Here is a 27,751-nt window from a genome sequence, read left to right on the forward strand (position 1 = left end):
TTATTCAGGAAACGTTTCTACAAGATTGATGGACTGAACACATCGACTCCAGGTTGAGGGACTGATTACCTCATAGTCCTCCTCTCCTTACGCCTTCCTCTTTGTTTTGGACTGATGAAGCCACTGTGTGGCGAAACGTTTCCTGAATAAAGATTCCCATATGCTGCATAAGTGTCTCAATTTTCATCTTCAGTTTTAAACACCATCGAGTAATGGAGTTACAGCCTTAAACACCCACCTCCATCTCCAGGAAGTATTAATACCCGCTTTAACAGGGAGCTAAAGTCTTAGCCAGAAAGCTAAATTCTTAATACCAACTTTGTCCAGAAGCTAAAGTCTTAATTCTCCCGTCGCCAGAAAATTAAAATTTCGATGAGGTTTTACATGGACTTTCTCATTCCTAGCACATTAGTCTACATTTAGCAGCTGTATGATTCTTCAGCTTTATAATTCCTAAATACAATCTTCTGTTCAATTATAGTTTACCTCAGCAACCAGGAAAATATTTTTCCTTTACACCAGTGTACTTTGTAAAAAAAAAAATGCAGTATAATGGGAGCCTTTACTTACTACGTTTCGTTCACTTACAGGATAAAGTCCACTGTGTGGAGGAAACGTTGTCAAAGGCTCGCTCTGTACTTCACATGTGTTTACTTGCTCATCGTGTTGGTATTTTATACCATTTATCTCCAAATTTATTTAGCGAATTACTGTATTACCTATTTACCTTAAATATTATTTATAAATTAACAATAATTCCACAAAGCGAGAAGGAAAAATACCAAGTAGAGAAAAAAATACACTTATAGCATAGCATGACTATTACGCAACGTGTTCATTTATTACTCCAAGGCTCTTGCATCAATGACCTTAAAAAATATGCATGAAGGTTTAAAGCCTATCGATTACACACGAGTCACTAAGGCAACAAGTCACTGTCCACTAGTTGTAATAGTTATGTTTACGTTAATTCCTAAAATATGGATCAAAGTAAACATCGAGAGTCATACATTTAACAGTATATAACTTTTATATTCAGTTGACACAACAAAATTATCTTGTATTAATATTGGTAGAATTACTGACAATATGTCAAGTAAAAGGACACAATTGCAACTAATGTGATATTTTGTTGTGGCAACGTTTCGCTCTCCAGGAGCTTTGTCAAGAGAAACGTTGCCACAATAAAATGTCACATTAAGTAAATTTATGTTGGAGAACATTGTGCTGTGCCAAATACTCTATATTTTCTCTGACTTATAATTTTACTATGCAGGTCAGCGTTTTATATCATTACCGTGTAAAATTAACCAGAACTAATTTTTTATTCATACACATATATGTAAAACAACCACTGTGAAAGAATAGTGAAATTCCAAGCGCTTTCGTGACTTCACATTATCAAGGAACTTCAGTCATATAGTTCCTTGATAATGTGAGAAGTCACGAAAGCGCTTGGAATTTCATTATTCTTTCACAGTGGTTGTTTTGCATATTCTGATATTACCTGTTTACTGTAATCTTATTGCATACACACACACACACACGCACACACACACACACATATATATATATATATATATATATATATATATATATATATATATATATATATATATATATATATACGTATATATATATATATATATATATACGTATATATATATATATATATATATATATATATATATATATATATATATATATATATATATATATATAAACACTGATCTCTGGCTGAAGGAGACTCGAACCTACGAACCTTAGGACAAGGTACGCAGTGCTTTACCAATCTACCCACACTGGACCAATACCGTGGGTAGATTGGTAAAGCACTGCGTACCTTGTCCTAAGGTTCGTAGGTTCGAGTCTCCTTCAGCCAGAGATCAGTGTTTGTGTATATTTCGCATGCTCTCGCGAATTCCTTGTATATATATATATATATATATATATATATATATATATATATATATATTACAAAAAGAGATATTTTATTACATAATATGGTACATACGACTTAAAAGATACATTGCTGGCAGAAAAATGGCATATACGATACACGAGGTTTGAGGGATACTCTTCAGGTACATATTGCTACGTGTTTGTCACAGATTGAAATATAAAAATCTCATCCAGCTTCTCAGAGCTGGGACGCGTACCCAAGAAGGCGCCCCTGATACTACTGTTCAGATGCCCCTACAAACTGTAAATATCCCCACCCCTTCTTCAGAGTGCAGGCACTACTTCCAACTTACAGGACTAATCCGACTAACCGGTTTCCCAGTAATCTCCACATAAATGTCAGGGAATCCCTAATTAGAAATTTTTGTGCAATTATTAGTACATAAAAAAAAGCTTTCACAAAAGTAATAATGTTCCTGAGCTTTTAATAATTACTAATTTAGGCAGATAATACGAAGTGAAAAATTTCTCATTAAACAAAAAAATAAATAAACCGAATTATATTTCAACAGGTAACTATAATAATTCCGTAAGATATATAAAAATTAGTATTTCTTCATATTCGGTCATTTTAAAATATATTCACTCAAAATTTACTTCTCTATGCATTACTAACAGATCTATTTTCAAATAAAAATTAAGAATTATTTTTAATTATAGATGACGTGAATTTTGCCAAATTAACGTGTAACAAGTGCATATATGTCCAATTAATAATAATATTAGTCATTATTATTAAGATTATATCATAAGAAATTAACGATAAAACATAATATACAAATGGTATATATACCGAAAGATGTATATGTCCCACCGTATATACGATAAGAGTTTAAACTGTCATAAACATTTAAGAATTCAAAATGTTAGGTTGTTTGTGTGTTGTGATCTTAATAAATTTCACCTAGTCGAAAGGCCTTAGAACATAGAAAAATAACTAGACAATATCAAAATTAATATGAATCAGTATATAGTAATGACACTCACCTACAGCACTTATTAAGAAACAAGCTTCTATATGGGGGAAAAATGTGTAATACGATACTTACTTAGTCAAAGCAATTGATAATACGATTTTTTTTTATTTCCTCTACAGATCCCTGAATCCCAACAGTTATTATATCTTTCTCTACTATTTTTTACACTGATTTTATATCTGTTACGAACAGGGCCTGTTGACCACTTTACTATAGTGCTTCACGTAACAAACTCTTATAAAAAGAACAGGATTATCTCGTCTAGAGGTCATCATACACAGGATTCATTTATAGAGGAAAAGGAATCTTTACAGTTTCTGCTTGTTTTATTAACTGCATTAAAAATGACTTAAAGTTTCTATTATGAATTAAATCATTTCTCATATCGTAATCACTGAGTAAAAACACTATCATTAGCCTTATTTTTACATCACTGTAATACGTTAAATATTTACAACCAGCTCTAGACAGAGAGCTTCTAGACAACCACAGTGAGTACATACACAGGCGTTTAACAAACTTAAAAGCCACACTGATGCAAATAACAGAGTCCTTCCTCTGAAACCATTCTACAATAATCCCTTTTCTAGATAGAGTCTATAAACGGCGCAACACTTAGACTCGTTCACTTATTCCTATTTTCCTCTAAAGTTTCTTTTCTTCACCGCCTTCTCAGACCGAGATATACCCTAGTAAAGGGCTTCCAAAATTCCTGGTAACTTCTGAGGAAGTGTAGCATGACTTAAAGCCAGATTCTCCACCAGACCCTTCCTCGACAAGTGGAAGATATGTACTACACTAGACCTCAGCTTGGTCTGAGCAGGGGTTGAGTAGCTCAAATTGTCCCTTGGTGCTTAACCATGCTACACCATCAGTTTAGAACATTGGAACATCCTATCTATTTACAATGCTAAATAACTTTATGGCCAGATAACATTATAAAGCTGAATAAATTCATTTTAGCTCTTAATGAAGATATTCTTTAACATAATATTAAGTGAAAAAGCCAAAATAACACATATAAATATATCGTCTCTTTCTTAAAATAAGCAGCGGGCGTAACAATAGCATTAATTAAGGCTGAATGCATCTCTGTGCACGGGGCAGGCAAAGCGCCGTTTGTGTCTGCCGATTATTTTCATGAGTACAAAAGAATAAATACAAAGATTGAAGGAAAGAAACAGGTTGCAGAGCAAGCTAAAATTAGGACAACGTTATGCAGACCTTTATCAAGTCATTACTTGATAAAGCTCTGCACAGAGCGAAACGTCAGCCAAATAATAACAAGTTCAACAATGTGTCCATTCTTAATTATTGCCGGCGGAAGAAGTCCCGAATCCAGTAAATACAAAATTAATTCCATTCAGAAAAAGTTTACGAAAAGACACTTAAAACAGAATTTAATTTAGTGTTACTTAAGAATACAGATGCATGAAAGGAATGCACAAGAGAATTTAAATTAATTATATCAAATCAAAGTTGCACTCTTAACATTGGAATGAGATACGACAAATTTAGATTTATTACGGGTATATGTAAACATGGGTTTGAAAATAGAATTGTAGCCGCTTGTATCTGGCTGCCCAGTAGAATCACTGATGCTTCTAGTGTCGAAAATTATGGAAGAAAAAAGATGACAGACTCAATTGCAAAATAGTTTGGCTCAAATAGGACCAACCTAGTTTGTGCCTGTAGGCCTAATGCCTTGTTTCTATATTTTCTTTGCTCTATTTATTTCGTATTTAATAATAAGAAAATTACAAAAAGGTTCAGGATGATAGCAGAGCCATCTGTGTGAGCAAAGTTTTCATTTGGTTGTTTGACCCAATTTTCCGAATACATTTTATAGTGAAATCTTGTTCTAAATACTCTCCAACAGAGAAATAATTGTGCTGAGAATGGTATAAAATACCTACAAGTTGATGATTAAGATACCCAATTGTTGCACATATATCTTAGTCGAGGAATGCGTGATCGTTGATACAGTGAGGACACTGAGAGAGGTGTAGCCAAACTTAACTTCATCAGTACTACCCGTCTTGGATAACGAAAGAATGATTTACTAAAGCAAAGGAAGCCTTTATTATCACAACTTTACAAATCCTTCATCGAGCGAAACATTGTCATAATGAAGGCGGATTGTTGTAACATAATTTTCTTGTGTGTTATCTAACAGTTAATATACCACTCCAAGACTGGTATTTTAACTGTCGTCTGTCTAGATGAGGAAGTTTGAATATAATGTTCTTATATATAACAGTAAAGTTGCAGGTATCTCTGGTGCTGAGAGATCAGATAAGAGAACATGTTCAACAAGGCGAGATCGAATGTCGCATTTGCTTTTTTTTTTTCCTTTACAAAGAGGACAGTTTACCCTCAGACAAAACTAGTTGGTAGAGGTGAGAGGTAATACTAGCTGACCAGCACATCTTGTAGTGAGAGGTAATATCAGCAGGATAGGACGTCCAGTGAGTTAGAGGTAGTACCAGCCGGTCAACACATCTACGCGACAACCCTGGGCTCGCCAAGTCAGCGATAAATTTATGGAGATGTACTTGCACCTATTTTCCTGTCACCTCCGTCAGCTCTGACACAGTTCTTGCAGCGGACGCTGACCACCTGTTTATGGCTTGCACACACACACACACACACACACACACGCAACCGGTGAAGAGGCGGGGCCAGGAGCTAAGACTCGACCCCTGCAACCACAAATAGGTGAGTACGCTCACACACACACACACACACACACACATATATATATATATATGTGTATATACATATATATATATATATATATATATATATATATATATATATATATATATATATATATATATATATATATATATATATATATATATATATATGTCGTGCCGAATATGTAAAACTGGTCAATTAGCAAGAACTCATTTAAAATTAAGTCCTTTCTAAAATTTTCTTCAAGATACATTTTTTCTTCATTGTTAATGTAAAAATTTATAATTTTTTCTCCAAAAGAATCTTAGAAAACTTACCTAACCTTATTTTAACAAGAACAATTTATTTTAGCCTAACCCAACTAAATATATTTTAGATTTGTTTACAATAATTTAATACTAAACAAACACAGTGAAATATAATTTTTTCGTTAGGTTCAGAATGATTTTGGCGAAATTATTGCATACACAAATTTTCATTTGTCCTATATGGCAAGATGAACGCTGCTATTTAAGCCAAGATCGCAAGTTCTGCCTATTCGGCACGACATATATATATATATATATATATATATATATATATATATATATATATATATATATATATATATATATATATATATATATAATTATACGTGTGTGTATATATAAATCGTTTTTTGGTCATTATATAAGCTTAGTGTGCAAAATTATTATAGGCTTCTAGCGGCGTGCAACAATTAGTTGCACTGCATAGCTGGACTCACAGCATGGGTTTACGAACTCAAGCAGCTAATGAAACTTGCCACCAGCGCTCATAGCTCATTAAGGACGTTTATTACTCGGTACAAACTGTGTAAGTGGTCAATGAGGGATGATTTCCTGTGGAGCTTCGGTGCCTGGATGAGATGTTGATGGCTGAGGAAGTGATGGTGATGATGTATTTGTAGCATTTTCTCAGCTCCAAGATCAAGGTATGTGTACTTGTGCTTTCCTGTATATGTTAGTGTATGTCTTCCCGAGCGTATGTGTGGTGTGTGTCATTATGTGTATTTGCGTATACATAAATATGTGTGTGCCTGGATGTATGCATGTATGTTCACGCAAGTACTTAAATGTGTTTTTAAAGCGTTAGTAGGATGAGTAAAGAATTTTGACAAATAAAAAGCATAATCAGTTACCAACAATTCATTTAATGTGTTAAATTTTATGCCAAATCAAAAAGTAGGCAAGTTCGCGATGGCATTGAAAATTAAAAGTAAAGGATCTAAGCCGTGTCCAGCTCAGGAGTCATTAGTAAACATTTCGGAAAGAAATTATAAAGATGCGCTAGACTCTTGCGTATTTTGGCCTTTTTGGATTCGCTGGCTCTGGCGGCATCATCATCTGCTGTTATTAGAGATGGATGCCGTCCATTGTGGAGGCAAATGTGGAGTCCCACCCTATCTGTTTGCCATCTGCCAGGGGTAGCATTCAATTCAATTCAATTCAATTCAAGTTTATTCTCTATAAGGGTTACAATGTGACGTTTACAGGTTTTGGGTAGTGTGTGGTTTACATGTTATAAAACACTAATTGCAGAGGGGACCACTAGGACACCTAGCATGGCTAGGCATTTCGGGCAGACTTAGATTAACTCTTAACATTAAATCCTTACAGATAATGGTATTAAGGCTAAGTGACTACATCATAATTTGTGAGTTTAGCAATGTGAATGCTTTTGTTTTAGCACAATGCAAAGTGTCTATATTGGAGTATCATAGGCAAACTTATGACTAGTTAGGATTTATTATTTTAAGATTAAGATTAGTATTTCTGGGTTTATAGTCAGTGGGTGAGTGAGTGTAATTGTGAACCACCAGGTGGTTATCATGTAGCTAGTTGTCGGGGTGTACCAGGGAGATAAGATGTTTTCTAACTGTAATTTTGAAAGTGATGAATGTGTCTGCAGTTCTAGAGTTTTCAGGTAGGGTGTTCCAGATTTTAGGTCCTTTGAAATACATTGAATTTTTGTAAAGGTTTAGTCGAACACGGGGAATGTCATAGAGATGTTTGTGTCTGGTGTTATGCCTGTGGATCCTGTCACAACTATCAAGAAAGCGTTTTAGGTCAAGGTTAATATTGGAATTTAAGGTCCTGTAGATATAGATTGCACAGTAGTAAGTGTGGATGTTCTGAACAGTGAGTAAGTTTAGATCTATGAAGAGTAGTGGGGTGTGTTGCCAGGGATGGGATTTAGTGATTATTCTTACTGCGGCTTTTTATTGGGTTATTATTGGCTTTAGGTGTGTTGCTGCAGTTGAACCCCAAGCACAGATAGCATAGGTGAGGTATGGATATATAAGTGAATGGTATAGTGTGAGAAGGGCAGTTTGCGGCACGTAGTATCGTATCTTGAAGAGGATCCCCACCGTTTTGGATACTTTTTTTGTTATGTGTTGGATATGGGTGCTGAAATTTAGGCTGTTGTCGAGGTATAGGCCAAGGAATTTGCCCTCATTATGTCTGGCAATTAGAGTGTTGTCAATCTTAATGTTAAGTTGCGCAACACCTGCTCTGCTACCAAACATAATATAGTAGGTTTTGCCAGTGTTAAGTGTAAGTTTATTGGCTGTCATCCAAGTCGATATTTTGAGCGGCTCCTCGTTAACAATGGTGTTGAGGGTGGCAAGATTAGGGTGGGAGATAACATAAGTCATGACTTCATCCGGACGCTTTTGTCTGAGGCTGGGTCTGTATGGTTAGGAATCACTTTGTGATGTGCAGCGTCTCCCAGTGGCATCGTTAACCTCATGTAATATACTGAGATCATGAAGGCCAGTGTCCGGGTCGGAATTAGGGACAGCTAATAGAAAATCCCCAGCATGACGAGTTCAATCACACTCTGACTTTAAGTATTGTTTATACAATATTCTCCACAATGGTTATCCATCTGCTAGCTCCTCCAATGAAACCACGAATTATGAATATCAGCAGTGTATTTCAGGTGTTCTGGCTCAACTTGCTTGATACTATTTGATATTCCTTCTGTTTCACGCTTGGACAGAGGATCGAGTCTCAACCACTCCTTGCCTAAAATGACCCAATCTGGTTTAGCACTCTTCAACTTACAATGATCTGAGGAAAACTCACCCATTAACTCGTGAGATGAAACACAGAAAAGCTGGACATCTCTCTGCGACAAGTGCCGGATCAACTTGATTTTAATAGCTATGTGGATCTGTAAACTTCTGGCACAAACAGTCTGGTCGTCCAGGCTGTCAATACGGAAGTCTGGTCTCAGGCCGGGTTTGAAGAAAGTAAGAAAAAGTTATCTTTCTTGCCTATTAGATTCCCCTCAGATTTAGCTTTATCCCATTAGTATATATTTTATGGTAAAACTTAGTATATGATTTTTAAGTTTACTTTAAGAGCTGGTTGTACTCACTTAAACTTGTGCAGTCGAACGGGGGGCTCATTTCAGGGATATATTAAAAAAAAAAATTGAGATCACGAGATTTGTGCAATGATGTTCAGATCATTTAAATTTTCCTTGAGGATTGTTGCCATGGCAATGGATCCAATACGCTTTCCTAGGATAATTTCTCTACTTTGATGGTTGGTTGATTGATGACATACTTTGTCCTTCAGAAGGATTAAGGACGAGTCTCAGAGCTTCTCTCTGTTACTCTGCCAGTTGGAGAGCAGATAATAAGGACTCTTCTGCCTGCCAAAGAGCAGTCAGCCAGTTTGCCAATTTGCTGTTATGCAAATAAGTAAGACAAGCAAGTGGGTTGGACACCCACAGTTGAAGTGACTTCTTGTTCAATAAGTAGCAGTGACGAATCCTTGCTAAATCTGGCTGAAAGAATGAGACAAGGGGAAATGTTTACGAACTTTAGTCAGCATCACGTCTTTTTACTAGCGTTAATGTTTTCTTTAATTTCAATAATAATGCTGCCTGAAAATCGTGTTAGTTATTGATACAAGTATTTCCAGCGTGGAAAGCTGTTTTACTACCTTGAGGAACCCACAAAGCCATGCAGGTTTACTCAAAGCCTCTGACAACTTCAGTGCTATTATTTATGACGGCCATTTTGTCTATGACAAAGGGACGGGTTCACATATGCGTCTTTGTCCGCTCATACAGGACTACATTGAAGAAGTAAGGTTTGATTTCTTCATGAATAATACCGGCAAAGCTATCTGTTGATGAACCATGTGTTCCCAGTTGAGAGGATCTCTGTGCTTGCACACATAGGTAGACCTGGTTTGGCACAGGGCTGAGGGAGTGGTGATTCCCGTAGAGGAACAGTCTACAGGCAAGCTCCAGGTACGGTGTATTTTCAGCAGACCGTTGGGATCCTTATGGCCAGGATTGTAAAGCACAGAGTATCCGTTAAAATGAACTGGATAACTCAGCTTTGCTTCAACATACGAAAGAAAACAATAATATTTCCTGGAAAAGTTCTACATATATTTACTAAAAAAATTAATTATAAAAGAAAGAAACCTGAACCTAATTTCATAAATTATAGTCGAAACTAGCATCTTCACAGGCCGGTGTATACAGGATCTAGTGAGTGATTACTCAATGCGGAGGCTATATATATATTCAAGGATGCGTTAAATGGCGGGTGACAACCACAGTTGCACCTCCATGTCCAAAGGCTTGCCAGAGCATAAAAGTAATAGCAATGTAACAATACTACGCTCTGATGCGTCACACTCCTCGCCTGCAATGTCATGGTTTGGTTTCATTGATGGATAGCAAACCATCAGTACCATTGTATCCTTACAGGATCATAGAGTTCCGGGGGTTGCCGCTTTCCTTTTCCAGCATGTTTGTATAATTATCCAGGAGATCTAATTCTACATCTTAGGTTCTCGTTCCACCTCTGAGGAGCCCGAAGAGATCCATAACCTTCGTAACTTTAACTTCATTTTTTTTCCCTTCCATTCTCCTTCATCTATGCCATCTACCATTATAGTACTGTCTTTCCATCTCCTCCACCACTCACTATCTTCCTTTTCTCCTTTCCCGCTCACCCCTCCCTTTGTATTCTCTCCCTCTACCTCGACCACAGATACTACTATCATCCTACTTTCCATTAATTATCCGTATCACCTATCATACCAGAACGAGCTCTCCTTCCTCTGTGTCTATCTTGACATTAGCGGTCACCAGGAAGACATAAGCTGGCCGGCTGACTGTCCAACTGACTTACTGGCTGGATGGCTTTTGGCTGGCCAGCTGTCTCTTTGGCTTGCTGGCTGTCTAACTAGTAGGCTGGCTGGATATCTAGCTAATTCGCCAGCTGGCTGGCTGTCTAACTAGTTCATTGGCTTGCTGGCTGGCAGACACAGCGCAGTCTGTTCATACTTATGCTAATGCAGCTGTTATCTGATTGACAGTCTCATCGATCAGAAGAAACACGTCTATTTACACGTTGTTTCTGATTCACGTGCGGTTGCGACAAGACTCCGAGAGAGAGAGTTATTCCCACATCGTCTTCCAAGACCTGGTCAGGGTTTGAAGACAAGACCTCAAGACTCCAGCAGTGACGATCAGCCATTGATTATTATATATTACTACATTCCTAGGGAAGAGCAGAGCCTGCTAAGCAGGACCCAATGGCCAATGTTACAGAGTCTACTGACCCATGCTAAGCAGGGCCTGCTAGCCAATGCTAAGAAGGTCCTACTAACCCATGTTAGGAAGGTCCTACTAACCCATGCTCAGCATGGTCTACTGGTCCATGCTGGAAAAGGTCTACTCACCCATGCTAGGAAAGACCTACTGGCAAATGCTCAGCAGGGACTACTACCCATGGTCATCAGGGCCTGGAGTTTACTTGGAGAGAGTTCCGGGGGTCAACGCCCCCGCGGCCCGGTCTGTGACCAGACCTCCTGGTGGATCAGAGCCTGATCAACCAGGCTGTTACTGTTGGCTGCACGCAAACCAACGTACGAGCCACAGCCCGGCTGGTCATGAACCGACTTTAGGTGCTTGTCCAGTGGCAGCTTGAAGACTGCCAGGGGTCTGTTGGTAATCCCCCTGATGCATGCTGGGAGGCAGTTGAACAGTCTCGGGCCCCTGACACTTATTGTATGGTCTCTTAACGTGCTAGTGACACCCCTGCTTTTCATTGGGGGGATGTTGCATCGTCTGCCAAGTCTTTTGCTTTCGTAGTGAGTGATTTTCGTGTGCAAGTTCGGTACTAGTCCCTCTAGGATTTTCCAGGTGTATATAATCATGTATCTCTCCCGCCTGCGTTCCAGGGAATACAGGTTTAGGAACCTCAAGCGCTCCCAGTAATTGAGGTGTTATATCTCCGTTATGCGCGCCGTGAAGGTTCTCTGTGCATTTTCTAGGTCAGCAATTTCACCTGCCTTGAAAGGTGCTGTTAGTGTGCAGCAATATTCCAGCCTAGATAGAACAAGTGACCTGAAGAGTGTCATCATGGGCTTGGCCTCCCTAGTTTTGAAGGTTCTCATTATCCATCCTGTCATTTTTCTAGCAGATGCGATTGATACAATGTTATGGTCCTTGAAGGTGAGATCCTCCGACATGATCACTCCCAGGTCTTTGACGACAAGACCTAGTAACGAATGCAAACTAAAGCTTAGCCACCCACGCTAAGTAGAGCTTACTAGTCCGCATGCTAGGCAGGGTCTGCTAGCCTGTGCTAGGCTTTATCTACTCATATGCAAACCATCATTTATCGTCATTTAACGTGGTTTAATCTTTCTAGTTGATTCACCCAGGTACTTATTTCTGCTAGATGAGTAGGGGAAATGGGTGTAAGGACACATCTAGGTTCCTGTTTATGATAAATGAATAGGGAAAAGGGGTGTATGGAGACACCTATGTACTTATTTCTGCTGGGTGAGCAAGGGACACGGGTGTAGGAAGATACCTAGGTTCCTGCTCCTGCTAGGTTAACAGACGAAGCGAGTTCCTATTTATCGTTATAGGACCAGAGAAACAAGAATATGAAGTTTAGCCTATAAGTCCCGCCTCTTACATGTGTCACTGGAAACAGACCTCTGCATCTGTCCACTCTGAAAGGTTTCTGCAGTTTCTTTTTTTTTTTTTTTTGACAACCTGATACAATTTATATAATTCTCAAGCTCTTTTGTTTCTCGGAATTGATCCATATGCCTCTTATTATTTTGTCAGACACTTACGTCGCTATTTTTGTCTTCAGCGAACTTATGCTGCTCATTATTCTCTCATTTAGGCCGCATGTGAAGAGTGTTAATAAACAGGAGCTTTAAACATATCTTTGTAGAGTACAACTAGTAACTTGTCCTCAATTGTATTTCTTCCCACTTAAACTATTGCATATCGAACCAGAGATTTCTAAAGTTGTCTTCGTCGCCTCTTCGGAAAAACGCTTTAAAATTGATAAATCAAATATATTCAAGTTGAATTTTAATTGAATTCACTATTATTCCTCACAATATCTCAACCATTGGTGAGGTCAGGCTTACAGAGTGTTAATTCTAAACTATGAACCTATCTCACGTATTGCATATAGGTATCACACTGCCTATCTTCCACATCTACGGCGCGATAGCAGTTTGCAGTGATTTAAGAGAGTCTAGCTATTGGTTTACTAAGATGTTCCTTACATTCATTAAGGTCCTTGGAAAACGACTTATTGATACCCGGGGACTTTAATCTAAGTGTGAACCATGTAACTAGTGATTGTGATCTTATTTATTTAATTTTCCTCAAATACTTTAAAAAAAATTTTTTTTGGGGGGCGTTTTGTTTGGATCTTTTTCCTCGAAAACATGTCGGAGACTCTTAAGAAATAATTACTTTTTTTTATCATTATCAGTAAGTTGTCAAGAATTTTTCTCTCATTTCCTAGTAATATTTACCTGGAAGAAACCCTCATGTGAGGTCTTTCATTCCTTGGAAACCTTTTTATTGTATTATAGTGTTTGTTATCGCTTCGTTTTTACCACTTCGATGCCCCTCAAGGAAGGTTCCTTGATGTTGGTGAGGGGCTCTTGATTTAGGGAATTGGATCTGTGCTCCAGTTCCCTGAATTAAGCCTGAATGCCTTCCACATCCCCCCCCCCAGGCGCTGTATAATCCTCCGGGTTTAGCGCTTCCCCCTTGATTATAATAATAATAATAACCACTTCGATGTCTGAGACGTTTATGAGGACGCGTGTCGTTCACCAGAAACTTCATAAATTCTTAGCAATGATCAGATTACAAAAGCTCTTGGTGAGCGAAACGTTTCCTAATAAAAGTTTCCAAACGTTGGGCACATGTTTATTTTATACATTAACGGGCATTATATACCTTGCGTTGTACATACGCTATAAAGGTTCTTACTAAGAGATGTTGTAGTATTTTATTTATACAGTAGGGAAAATATTAATTATTTTTTTCTCTGCAACCAGTATTACATGTGCAACTCGTTCAGTATTTAATAAACTATCTTACAGGCAGTCCTCTTCATTTTTTTGCCTGGTCTCCACTGATATACTTCCTGGTCTCGTTCTCCCAGTCAAACTAAACTAATTTTATTTTTTAAAGGGCTGGACCGGTAAGCCAGCAGAAGGTCTCGGTCAGATGACCAAAAGCTCCAGTGGTGGGTCATCAGGAAGCACTTGTCCTATTTCCCAGTGAACCTTGACTGACCTAACCTAACCTAACCTTGCCTGACCTAACCTAACCTAACCTAACCTAACTTAACGTAACGTAACCTAACCTCACCTAACCTAACCTAACCTTGCCTGACCTAACCTAGCTTAACCTAACCTAACGTAATCTAACCTGACCTAACCTAACCTAACCTAACCTAACCTAACCTTGCCTCACCTAACCTAACTTAACCTAACCTAACGTAACGCAACCTAACCTGACCTAACCTAACCTAACCTTGCCTGAATTAACCTAACCTAACCTGACCTAACCTAACCTAACCTTGCCTGACCTAACCTAACCTAACTTTGCCTGACCTATTGTAACCTAACCTTGCCTGACCTAACCTAAACTAACCTAACCTAACCTAACCTAACCTAACCTATTAACCCGCACATGACCTAACGACTTGGACCAACTTTGTAATGGTCCTCGGACCGAAACGTCGTCGTAAGCTTCTGTCTTTTATGTGCGGGTTATTTGTGTATCGTTCCAGTCACGGTATTGTGCCTTTTTGTTATTTACTAACCTAACCTAACCTAACCTAACCTAACCAATGGTTCCTTGATCCATTATAGTCTGCTGAGCTAAAATCTTCATCCCTCTCTACTCCATCGTTATTATCGTATTTCAGGAAAATAAAGATTAATATATCAAGAAAATATTCAAATTAATATTTTAGAAAGGTATTAAAATTAATGTAGCAGGACAATATGAAAATAAATATTTTAGGAAAATAATAAAAAAATCATATTTCAGGAAAATATTCAAATTAATATTTTAGAAAAATATTAAAATTAACTTTGCAGGAAAATGTGAAAATAAATATTTTAGGAAAATTTAAAAATTTATATTTCAGGACAATATGAAAATAAATATTTTAGGAAATTATTAAAAATTCATATTTTAGAAAAATATTAAAAATTCATATTTCAGGAAAACATTAAAATTAATATTTTAGAAAAGTATTGAAATTAACATTGCAGGAAAATATGAAAAAAATATTTTAGGAGAATATTTAAAAATTATAGTTCAGGAAAACACTAAAATAAATATTTCAGGAAAATATTAAAAATTCATATTTCAGGAAAATATTAAAATTAATATAAACGTGATCATTTGTTTCAAAATCTTCTATGGTCTAAAAATTGCTTTTGTGGATTCCTAATTTTTTTTTTTTTTTTTTTTGGGGGGGGCAGCGCCAGATCTAGGAGGTTAATATCTGAGGTTGGTTCTGGTGCTATGAAAATAATCCTAGATTTCCTCTAGGAAGAAGCAGATTTCTAGCTTTCCAGTTAAATTATTTGTCATTTTCATTCAAATTAAAAAATCCTTATAACTTTTATATTCTTGAATTAATTTTTTTCATTTTCCTATGAAATTTTCACATTTCCATCTAAGTTTCCGGGAGATGTTTTCCAAGTTACCGGGTTTGTACAGTTCAAGTTACCGGGTTTGTATAGTTCAAGTTATTGGGTTTGTATAGTTCAAGTTACCGGGTTTGTATAGTTCAAGTTATTTGGTTTGTATAGTTCAAGTTACCGGGTTTGTATAGTTCAAGTTACCGGGTTTGTATAGTTCAAGTTATTGGGTTTGCATAGTTCAAGTTACCGGGTTTGTATAGTTCAAGTTACCGGGTTTGTATAGTTCAAGTTACCGGGTTTGTATAGTTCAAGTTTCAGGGTTTGTATAGTTCAAGTTACCGGGTTTGCATAGTTCAAGTTACCGGGTTTGTATAGGTCAAGTTATTGGGTTTGTATAGTTCAAGTTACCGGGTTTGTATAGTTCAAGTTAATGGGTTTGTATAGTTCAAGTTACCGGGTTTGTATAGTTCAAGTTACCGGGTTTGTATAGTTCAAGTTATTGGGTTTGTATAGTTCAAGTTACCGGGTTTGTATAGTTCAAGTTACCGGGTTTGTACAGTACAAGTTATTGGGTTTCAAGTTATTGGGTTTGTATAGTTCAAGTTACCGGGTTTGTATAGTTCAAGTTACCGGGTTTGTACAGTACAAGTTACCGGGTTTGTACAGTACAAGTTACCGGGTTTGTATAGTTCAAGTTACGGGTTTGTATAGTTCAAGTTACCGGGTTTGTATAGTTCAAGTTACTGGGTTTGTATAGTTCAAGTTACTGGGTTTGTATAGTTCAAGTTACCGGGTTTGTATAGTTCAAGTTCAATTTAGTTCAAGTTACAGGGTTTGTATAGTTCAAGTTACCGGGTTTGTATAGTTCAAGTTACTGGGTTTGTATAGTTCAAGTTACTGGGTTTGTATAGTTCAAGTTACCGGGTTTGTATAGTTCAAGTTACTGGGTTTGTATAGTTCAAGTTATCGGGTTTGTATAGTTCAAGTTACTGGGTTTGTATAGTTCAAGTTACCGGGTTTGTATAGTTCAAGTTACCGGATTTGTATAGTTCAAGTTATTGGGTTTGCATAGTTCAAGTTACAGGGTTTGTATAGTTCAAGTTACCGGGTTTGTATAGTTCAAGTTACCGGGTTTGTATAGTTCAAGTTACCGGGTTTGTATAGTTCAAGTTACCGGGTTTGTATAGTTCAAGTTACCGGGTTTGTATAGTTCAAGTTACCGGGTTTGTATAGTTCAAGTTATTGGGTTTGCATAGTTCAAGTTATTGGATTTGCATAGTTCAAGTTACAGGGTTTGTATAGTCCAAGTTACCGGGTTTGTATGGTTCAAGTTATTGGGTTTGCATAGTTCAAGTTATTGGATTTGCATAGTTCAAGTTACAGGGTTTGTATAGCTCAAGTTATTGGGTTTGCATAGTTCAAGTTACTGGGTTTGCATAGTTCAAGTTACCGGGTTTGTATAGTTCAAGTTACCGGGTTTGTATAGTTCAAGTTACAGGGTTTGTATAGTTCAAGTTTCCGGGTTTGCATAGTTCAAGTTACTGGGTTTGCATAGTTCAAGTTACCGGGTTTGTATAGTTCAAGTTATTGGGTTTGTATAGTTCAAGTTACCGGGTTTGTATAGTTCAAGTTACCGGGTTTGTATAGTTCAAGTTACCGGGTTTGTATAGTTCAAGTTACAGGGTTTGTATAGTTCAAGTTACCGGGTTTGTATAGTTCAAGTTACCGGGTTTGTATAGTTCAAGTTACCGGGTTTGTATAGTTCAAGTTACCGGGTTTGTATAGTTCAAGTTACAGGGTTTGTATAGTTCAAGTTACTGGGTTTGCATAGTTCAAGTTACCGGGTTTGTATAGTTCAAGTTACCGGGTTTATATAGTTCAAGTTAGTATAGTTCAAGTTACCGGGTTTGTATAGTTCAAGTTACAGGGTTTGTATAGTTCAAGTTACTGGGTTTGTATAGTTCAAGTTACAGGGTTTGCATAGTTCAAGTTACCGGGTTTGTATAGTTCAAGTTACCGTATAGTTCAAGTTACCGGGTTTGAATAGTTCAAGTTACATGGTTTGTATAGTTCAAGTTACGGGTTCGGGTTTTGTATAGTTCAAGTTACCGGGTTTGTATAGTTCAAGTTACCGGGTTTGTATAGTTCAAGTTACCGGGTTTGTATAGTTCAAAGTTACAAGTTACCGGGTTTGGGTTTGTATAGTTCAAGTTATTGGGTTTGCATAGTTCAAGTTACCGGGTTTGTATAGTTCAAGTTATTGGGTTTGCATAGTTCAAGTTACCGGGTTTGTATAGTTCAAGTTACCGGGTTTGTATAGTTCAAGTTATTGGGTTTGTATAGTTCAAGTTACAGAGTTTGTATAGTTCAAGTTACCGGGTTTGTATAGTTCAAGTTACCGGGTTTGTATAGTTCAAGTTACAGGGTTTGTATAGTTCAAGTTACAGGGTTTGTATAGTTCAAGTTACCGGGTTTGTATAGTTCAAGTTACAGGGTTTGTATAGTTCAAGTTACCGGGTTTGTATAGTTCAAGTTACCGGGTTTGTATAGTTCAAGTTACCGGGTTTGTATAGTTCAAGTTACCGGGTTTGTATAGTTCAAGTTACCGGGTTTGTATAGTTCAAGTTACAGGGTTTGTATAGTTCAAGTTACCGGGTTTGTATAGTTCAAGTTACCGGGTTTGTATAGTTCAAGTTACAGGGTTTGTATAGTTCAAGTTACCGGGTTTGTATAGTTTAAGTTACAGGGTTTGTATAGTTCAAGTTACCGGGTTTGAATAGTTCAAGTTACCGGGTTTATATAGTTCAAGTTACAGGGTTTGTATAGTTCAAGTTACCGGGTTTGTATAGTTCAAGTTACAGGGTTTGTATAGTTCAAGTTACCGGGTTTGTATAGTTCAAGTTACCGGGTTTGTATAGTTCAAGTTACAGGGTTTGTATAGTTCAAGTTACCGGGTTTGTATAGTTCAAGTTACAGGGTTTGTATAGTTCAAGTTACTGGGTTTGTATAGTTCAAGTTACCGGGTTTGTATAGTTCAAGTTACAGGGTTTACAAAGCTCAAACATAACATAGCTTTTACATCCTCTGGGAAACTGCACCTAAACAACTTATGATTGCTTCTCTAGCCTTCACATGTATTTTGTTGTAGCACTGTAGATTTTCCCTGACTTACAACTTCAGTTCACCCTCTTATTTCTTGTTTGTGTCAGTGAGGCAGAGTTTATAACCCAGGTCTTGATTACTCTTATAATATATATTTCCTGTACAAGCGTTCGGACTAAGTTCGCTTAATTTATTTCTTGCGCTATTTCTGTTTGTACAATATATCTTGGGGGGAAGTGAGTTTGCGTCTCTCTTATGTCAATGATTATTATTTTATGGAATTTCTTTTGTTTTTTATTAGTAACAGCCTTACAAACTGCTAATGATTGGATGCCTTTATCAATTGTGATTATCCCTTTCTTTTTCATAGTTATGTAACCTTGTCTATGCATATATTCAAAGCATATCAGTTTACTAGCAGCCTCCCATCATCTGACCTGTGTAACACTGCCGCTTCAACCTTCTGTAGGAAGAAGCGTCATAGTTCTTGTATACCTGTTAGGTTTACCAGAGAATTTCTTTCATTTGTAAACGAATGACATTACTCTTTCGCTGTAGAACTTGTCCATCAGCTGGTGTGTACCAATTATTTAGTATTTAGGAAGGAAATAGTGAAGCATTTGTTTAGTAATTGTTGCAAATTAGATGAATAAGCCGTCAAGCAGCTTCATTGCAACTAATTCATCAGGTAGTTTATCAACAACTTGGAAAAATACGTGTGAGAATTGTTAGATATGGGTAGGACCTGCTTAGCAAGAGCAAGTAAGTTAGAAAAGTAACGTAATGCACATATGCAATAACTAGGACATTTTAATAAGGAAACGATTCACCATATAATGGCCTTATTAATCCAACTGTTGGGCGAAACGTTTTCTTAACAAAATATCTTCTTTACCCCATCCGTATCTTATATTTCCTTTATATCCTACACAATAAACAGAAATTTTATGAAAAAAAATAAAAAATATATAAGAGTTATATTAAAAATGTAAATTTACTTAAATTTCCTTCTAAAAAAATACGACTTAACGCAAATTCATCTTATATATATATATATATATATATATATATATATATATATATATATATATATATATATATATATATATATATATAATTGATTTCATCAGTCATTTGCTTCATTACAGTCCTGTAAACACTTATTACAATATATAATAATAATATATCAGTGCTGCAGAATCTTAACGACACATTAATAGTTTAATCCTATGTAATCTTAAACAGAATACAAATTAATATATCTTTATTTTTGACTGCCAATGATCAGATCGCGAAGTCTAATTAATAGATTAATCACCTATAATCAAACCTAGACGTCAGATAAACAGATCACGCAGTCCCTTTATGATTAAGAGGATGAGGAATTGGTCTGAGCAGTTGTGATCGGCCGTTGAGAATAAATATTGCGTGTTTAGTAAATAAAATAGTCCCGCCACACGGTGTATATACATAGAAAGGTGTTCGTCTGTTAGTTTATATACACTGAGAGACGTATTACACTTATTGGATATACACTAAAATATGTGTGTTTATTTTTAGTGTATATATACCGTTATGCGTGTATCTTTCATTGTCTGTACACCTAGAGGAATTCATATATGTGTTCATACAGTGTACATAAACCAAAAGTCGCATATATATATATATATATATATATATATATATATATATATATATATATATATATATATATATATATATATATATATATATATACATACATATATTCGTATATGGAATACCAGTCATCGCTCCCAACGTGCATGGGGCACCTTAACTCGGTTCTCGACGTACATGGGATACCAGTATTCGGCTGGTTTGTTGTCATCCCACTACGAGTGGCTTGATTGGCAGGCTTCTCAGCGCAGCGCCATTAGCTTTTACGATGTGTTCTATGTAACGACTGTCGGATGCCTAAGCAGGCCTAATATAGCCGTCACACAGCTGGTGACGCGTACCTCCAGTCTGGAGGCAGAGGAGGCGCACTCATTGTTTTAGCACGTATGTTGGGCACGATTGGCAGGAGGCGACTGACAAGGACAACTGACAGGTAGGCTGACAGGTAGGCTGACAGATCGGCTGGACAGATCAGCTGACGGGCACAACTGAGGGAAATCTGACGAATTCCTCGTGCGGATTTAGCACTTCCTCATATATGCAACACTGCAATAATAACCGATGTGACACTTTTTTCAGACCAGTTAGTATCCAAAGAAAGAAAGACTTAAATTTTTATTAAAAATAATTTTTAAATTTTACCAAAATTTGTGTGGAAAAGTTCGATTACATAAGTAAAAACAAGAAACAAGCCAGTGAAACAGTTCCCACTTATAAAAAAATTTTTAGCTATGAATATATATATATATATATATATATATATATATATATATATATATATATATATATATATATATATATATATATATATATATACATATATATATATATACCATTCCCGGTACACTATGTTGGTTATCATATCATCCATGGTACACTGTCTTGATTACCATCCCCTGCACAATTTTGCATACCATCTTCGGTACAAAATCCTAGACACCATCCCCAGTACAACGTTCTATATGCCACCCAGGTATACTGTCCTTGATGTCATCCCTGCACACAGTCTGGATAACATCCAGAATGGTACACTGTTCTGGATGTTATCCATGGAGAAGAATGGAACCCGCAAAAGGTCAAACAGCACCTATGGGATATGAAGAAATTAAGTTAAATCCATGGAAGTTGAAGGCCGAAAAGAAGTGGATTGCGGCACTTCGCATCCCATTTTAGATGGTACGTAATCGGACTACAAACACAGGCTAGACCATACGTCGCTTATCTTCAAGTTACCTGACAGCAGGGCTACGTCGAGACGAATGGCTATTACCATTGTTTAGATCTGAACATAAGTCAAAAATAAGAAAAAGAGAGGGTGAAAGAGCGAGGGAGAAATGAGAAACAAGGAAATGGAAACACATATAATATATATATATATATATATATATATATATATATATATATATATATATATATATATATATATATATATATATATATATATATATATATATATATGTATATATATATATATATATATATATATATATATATATATATATATATATATATATATATATATATATATATATATATATATATATATATATGGACTAGCCAAAAGTGGTGCTTCTCAGGGATGAGCGCTGAACCCCTTATTTGAAATATTTATAAACAACTTTGATAAAAGAACAAAAAAGGCATAATACCTACGCTTGTTTATGACACCATAATGGACCTACAATCGAATTCGAAGACTAGACGGAGCTAGTAACAATGGCTTCTAGTTGGATAAAATTAGATTCTGAAAGGTTATGGGAAATAACTTATTTTGCAGTGAAGATGAACATGACTGTAAGAAAGTGATGAGGTAAACAAGCAAGCTTATTCAGGTACAGGTACATATAAACACAGTTACATAAATTAACGTATGTGTAGATTTCCTAGAATAACCCAAAAAATCAAAGTGACATATTTCCAATGGTGTCCTTGACCAAGCTAATGTAGTTAACTTACAGAACGGACAGTTGGTAGTGTTATTATTGCATTTATTTTGGGCAGGTTTAAAATGAGGTATAAACAGTAGTCAGAGAGGTAACATGAAAGGGTTTGTTTGTAAATGAGTAGGAAGTACCTACCATGAGCCAGTAGGTCTACTATAGTAATGATGGCCTGCATATATTTTTGATGATTCTGATATTTCGTGGAGAAATAATAACAATTGTGGACTATCTGATGATTTTCAGAAATTAGACAATCTTTGATTCAAAATTGAGTTATGTGATTAGAGACGAGAAGAAAACTAAATAATTAAATGAGAGCGAGAGAGAGAGAGAGAGAGTACTCATCTATACGTGAGTACACACACGCACACTCTGTATGTATGTGTATATATATATATATATATATATATATATATATATATATATATATATATATATATATATATATATATATATATATATATATATATATATATATATATATATATATATATATATATAGTTGTGTGTGTAAATACACAGGAAGAGATGGTAATGTGTGGTTACTGCCAGCAACCTCCCAGTCCTCCCATTCCCCGTGAGCACCTTCACCAGCTCGGTGTCCCTCTCGTAAATAATTGTCGAATTACATTCCTTAACTTGCTACGCGCGTCGCTTCGCTCCCTCTGGCAAGTTATGGCTACAAAACACACGAGTTAAGTGTTGTAATTCCCTCACCAACCTTCTGTTTTCAATCGCCAATTATCATCACATTATTGCTGGTAATCCTTCCACAGGAAGGCATAAATAAGGAGGAACAAGTATGTTAAATCGAGGCAAAAGCTTACTATCTTCATCACGGAATAAATTTGAAAAGGTCTGTCGATTGCCTTGAAAATTATATTGTAGCTACTATCACTATAGTTACAGCTCAAGCCTAAACATTGGCAAGTCATTGGAAATATACATGGGATGCAGTGCCATTTCCTGAGGTTGTGTTTAAGTTAATGTTTCCTGTGACCATATACGAGCTCTCGTTTATTGTGTATATGTTTGTGCTACTGTTTCTTGTGTTTATATGTCTACTATCTTTTATTGTAGCCATGTCTGAATTTCTTTTAATTGCCATGAGTGTGCTACTGCTTCTTCTAGTTATGTTTTGTGATACTGTCACTCTTACATTTATAAACATAAAATTGTATAGATCTCTTCCATCTTCCCTTTCCCAAATCTGTCCCAAATATTTTCAGTTATTTTCCGCAGCACTGAGGATATTAGAAATGAAAAGGTACGTTTACTACTCTCCGAGCTTAATGACTCATACGAGCTTAGCTGTTCAAGTTAATATAATAATAATAATAATAATAATAATAATAATAATAATAATAATAATAATAATAATAATAATTATTATTATTATTATTATTATTATTATTATTATTATTATTATTATTATTAATATTATTATAATGTAACAATAATGATAAAAGTAATAATAATAGTTATTGTTATTATAATTATTATTAAACATTGATAATAATAATAACAATTCGTTACTGTTTGCGTATGCTTTGTCACTCGTAAAATAAATGGCAATGCAGAAAGCTAAACAAGACAGGCAGACAGACAATTTCCCTTCCTAATTAGCTTTCTTATCTAACATCTAATACAATATATTTCTGTGCGGTCAGGAGGAAGGCTGGGAGGTGTGACCACTCTCAGGCAGTATGATGCGTGTCACGGCCAACTGGTAATTCGAGAATCCTTGCTGTTAAGGGAAGCGAGAAAGAGGAGACGTTGACAACGGCAAAGGGGAAAGGAGAAGGTCAAAGGGAGGTGGTACGAGGTTACATGGACTAAGAGGACAGGGGCAGGAAGGAGAACTAGGGGCTAAGGGGCTAGGGAAGAGGGAGTGGTGGAGAGGAAATATGAGTTAGCAAGGTTTATAACACTAGGTTGTAAGTTTCTGAGATGTTCGGCTTGATGCTGTGATCATTATCCTTCATAAGAAGAAGCGTTAAACCCGTCTGGGTTAGAGAGCTCCTAGGGGAATAGGAGGCAATCCGACTTCATTCATGGGAAAAGGAGAATAGAGCCAAATCGTTGGAACAAGAACCCATGTTCACGTAGGTTTGCCAGGACGAGTCCTGGCCCAGGCCTTCTAACATCAACAACCCCTCAGCGGCATCAGGGAACGGGTCACCATCTGGAAAAGACCCAGACCGGGACATGTACTGGTGAATCATTCAAGTTCAAGGCATCATGGAACTTCCCGTGAGAGGCTGGAGGCTGGCATGATCGAGCGAGAGAGGTGGAACACCGCCCGCTGTGCTGCACTCACGCTTGGTATTGAAATCTCCTGAAGCAATGAGGGAAAATAATTTTTTTTTTCTGATCGTTGACAAAGAGGGGAAATTATTTTTTTTATTCCTTTTACATAATGATTTTCTTTTTAATGAGAAGGAAAACTTTTCTTCTTTTTAACATTTTTTTGTGGGAAGCGGAAAATAAATTTATAATATTTAATGGGCACCACTAAACTCTGACGTCTGTTCAGTGCCTTGGAAATTGGAAATTCACATGTTTGATTAGAGGAAGGACAGGGTAGTTCCAAATCCTTGGATCAAGAGCTCTTCACACAGTGTGGGTTGTATTTTATAAGGCTTACCTGACCCGGCGACGTGGATCTTCTTCATCCAGGGGTAGATGACTGGCTGACCGTTGGCATCCAGCTCCGTGACCGCCTCCTCGGGGGAGCCTTCCACGCCCCCAGCACCCATATGCTGCGCCATCTGCGCCCCCATGCTGCCTCCCCCGCCCGCACTACCCGCAGAGGGATCTGGCGATGCCACTGGGGAGCGTGGGGGCACTTGGTGCTGTTGCAGTGGGCTGTGGCAGGGGGCAAGCTGTGGGCTGATGTGGGCGGCCATGGGTTGATGCTGGGGCATGACACACGCTTGCTGGTAGTACCCTGCATGGTTGTATTGCATAGCCTCGCGGCCATACTGCATGCTGGCCTGGTGCATGCCATGGTAGGAGTAATGCTGGGCAGGGTTGTAGTAGTCACTCTGAGGTGGGATGTAAGAGTTCTGGCTGTACTCCTCCGGCGGTGGGAATTTGGGGTCCACGTACGGGCCAGAGTTCATCAAAAACGAACTCATCGTCATTAATTTTTGGTGATTTGGAGCCAAATAATATTACTTGAGAGTAGTGCCTGGACTGTTGGTTTTGACTCCTCCTAGCACTGATAATTAGCATAGCACGTGATCTGCGAGCACCAATACCAGGGTTCCGGGTGACCCGCGCTGGCTACGTCACCATGATTAATGAATGGAGAGAACGAACCACCAGGGCTGGTCGGGCTGTGCGCGCATCCCGACCCGACCACCCGACCGATCGCCACAAGTCTCCGATAAGCACTGACGCCCGGGGGTGGAGTTCTCCTGACGACGGAGCAGCAGCGGCTGCAGGAGCCGAGGGGCGGGCACCTGGGCAGGGCAAATGGGCAGTACCACCTGCCCTTACAACCTACTCTCACTAGGCTCACTCACTGCACTGATCGATGGCCTTCTGTTCACGTGTGCTTCGTCCAACAGCCAGACGATGATTGGCGTTGATTTACTGCCGGCCGGGGCCCATGTGTGTTTGTGACCTGCGCACTGCCACTGCGCACCTCCAGGCAAGGGTTAACATGCCCCCCTCCCCCATCCTCTTCTTACTTAAGACGACTGTGTGTGCGCGGCCGATGATTGGCCCCCCACCCCTCTCTTGGATCCGCCACTCAAGTGGGTTCACTTGGTCTGCCTGCAGCCGCTATTGGCCACACTTGGTCTTCTGTTAACGACGGGAACACTTGGACCAATTTGGCCTGACGTGTCTGTCGCCGAGGTCCGACGGTGACTGCTGGCGTCTTGTGTTCCGGTCCGTCGCCGTGGTAGGCGGCCGCTACTTCCGTTGCAGCCGCTGCAGGATCACCAGACAAGGCTTCTCCGTGAATGTTATGGTGGATATGTCACGGCACTCCCGTCCGGCCGCCCGGCTCACACCGATACAATTAGCGAAGTGACAGAGGGCGGGGAAGAACGCGCGAGCTGTGGAGGCGACAGAACGAGAGGAGGGGCTCCGGTACCTCACCTGTAGCCTCCGCCTCTCTCTCCCGGCCCGCGGAACTCCCATGAGACCCGCTAGTGAGAAAAATGAACCAATTGTATCGGCGAGTGCTCCCTCACATACGTTCGTCACATACCCGAGTGTCGACCAGTTGTCCCACACAGTGCTTGTGCTCAGCTATCACCTCCCACGCTCCGTATGTGCGTGCATAGGTGTGCCCAAGATTGTAATGAAGGAAATTACATGTGGCTTATCTACAGCGCGTGAGAAGGAATATTCGTAGCAGCTTTTAGTGAACCTTTTGTCATAATACATTTGTACGGTGGCTGATTGATATAATGATAAGGTAAATAACAGCTCTTAGGAATGGAGGACGTGCTAATATGTTTTTATGGCCTGCCTTATAAACATAAATTGTTTTAAAAGAGTTCAAAGATATTTTATCTCTTAATTGCATAATGTTATATGTGAAGCCGAGTATTAAAGACGCTTATTTTACAACCCTCTTAAGTGTTTATCGCACTGTTTAACACATTACTAAGTGCAAATGAATTTATAAGTACTGTTAACGTATTTATCACATTAATTATCACATTGCTATATATAAATGAATTTATTATCTCAGCAAAAAAATTATTAGTACCGAAGCCAGGCCATAAGTTACAATACAACAAAATTGTCCAAGTCATTCCTGCATAAAAAAATAAAAAAAAATATTTCAAGTCCTTCAGAAAATGTGCTAACAGCCAAAAAAAAAGAAAAAAAAAAAGTCAGAGGTAGAATGTCATATGAATGCCATTTCTAAGGTCTGTCATTACAGTGGCCATTTTCCCATGTACACAAAAATAAAACACTCCCCACCGTTTCTCAGGCTGTTGCTCAATGTAAAAATTGTCGCACGAACTTTGCATAATACCTGGTTTTGCCTCATTTTGCATAATGCGTGTTTTTTTAAATTGCTGTTGTAGCCTTGGAGAGTGTGTGGGAGAGTCCGAATGGACAGGACCGGATACAGGGTGGATTCATGTGGGCAGCGGTGGCAATGCCGGATACAGGGGAAGTTCAGATGTACAGTATTGGCAGTGCAGGGTACAGGGCTGATAGGGTGCGGTGTCATGGCTGGATACAACAGTAGCAGGGCCGGGTGTATGAATGGTTCGGAAAGCTATGGGTAGAGGACCTGGTATAAATAATTCGGATAGCTAGCGGTGGCATGGCCGGACAGGGATACTTCGGATAGCTAGTGGTGACAGGGCCGGATGCAGGAATGACCAGGACACAGTCGCCTCGCAGTTTTAAGTTACCACAAATGATAATGTAGGCACATCGGAAGTAGCCTGGTTCTTCC

General features: G+C 38.0%; 1 protein-coding gene across 1 annotated transcript in view; it reads right to left on the reverse strand.

Annotated features, from left to right (window-relative positions):
- LOC128691409 (homeobox protein Hox-B4-like) overlaps positions 1-25,940 on the reverse strand; it is a 63,292-nt gene extending 37,352 nt beyond the window's left edge. The window contains exon 1 of the mRNA XM_053780277.2: positions 24,962-25,940. Coding sequence (XP_053636252.1) covers positions 24,962-25,460 — 499 coding nt within the window. The 5' untranslated portion in view covers positions 25,461-25,940. The remainder of the gene's footprint in view (positions 1-24,961) is intronic.
- Between the last annotated feature and the right edge of the window lie 1,811 nt (positions 25,941-27,751).

Source organism: Cherax quadricarinatus, chromosome 36 (assembly GCF_038502225.1).
Source record: "Cherax quadricarinatus isolate ZL_2023a chromosome 36, ASM3850222v1, whole genome shotgun sequence".
NCBI classification, from domain to species: Eukaryota; Metazoa; Arthropoda; class Malacostraca; order Decapoda; family Parastacidae; genus Cherax; species Cherax quadricarinatus.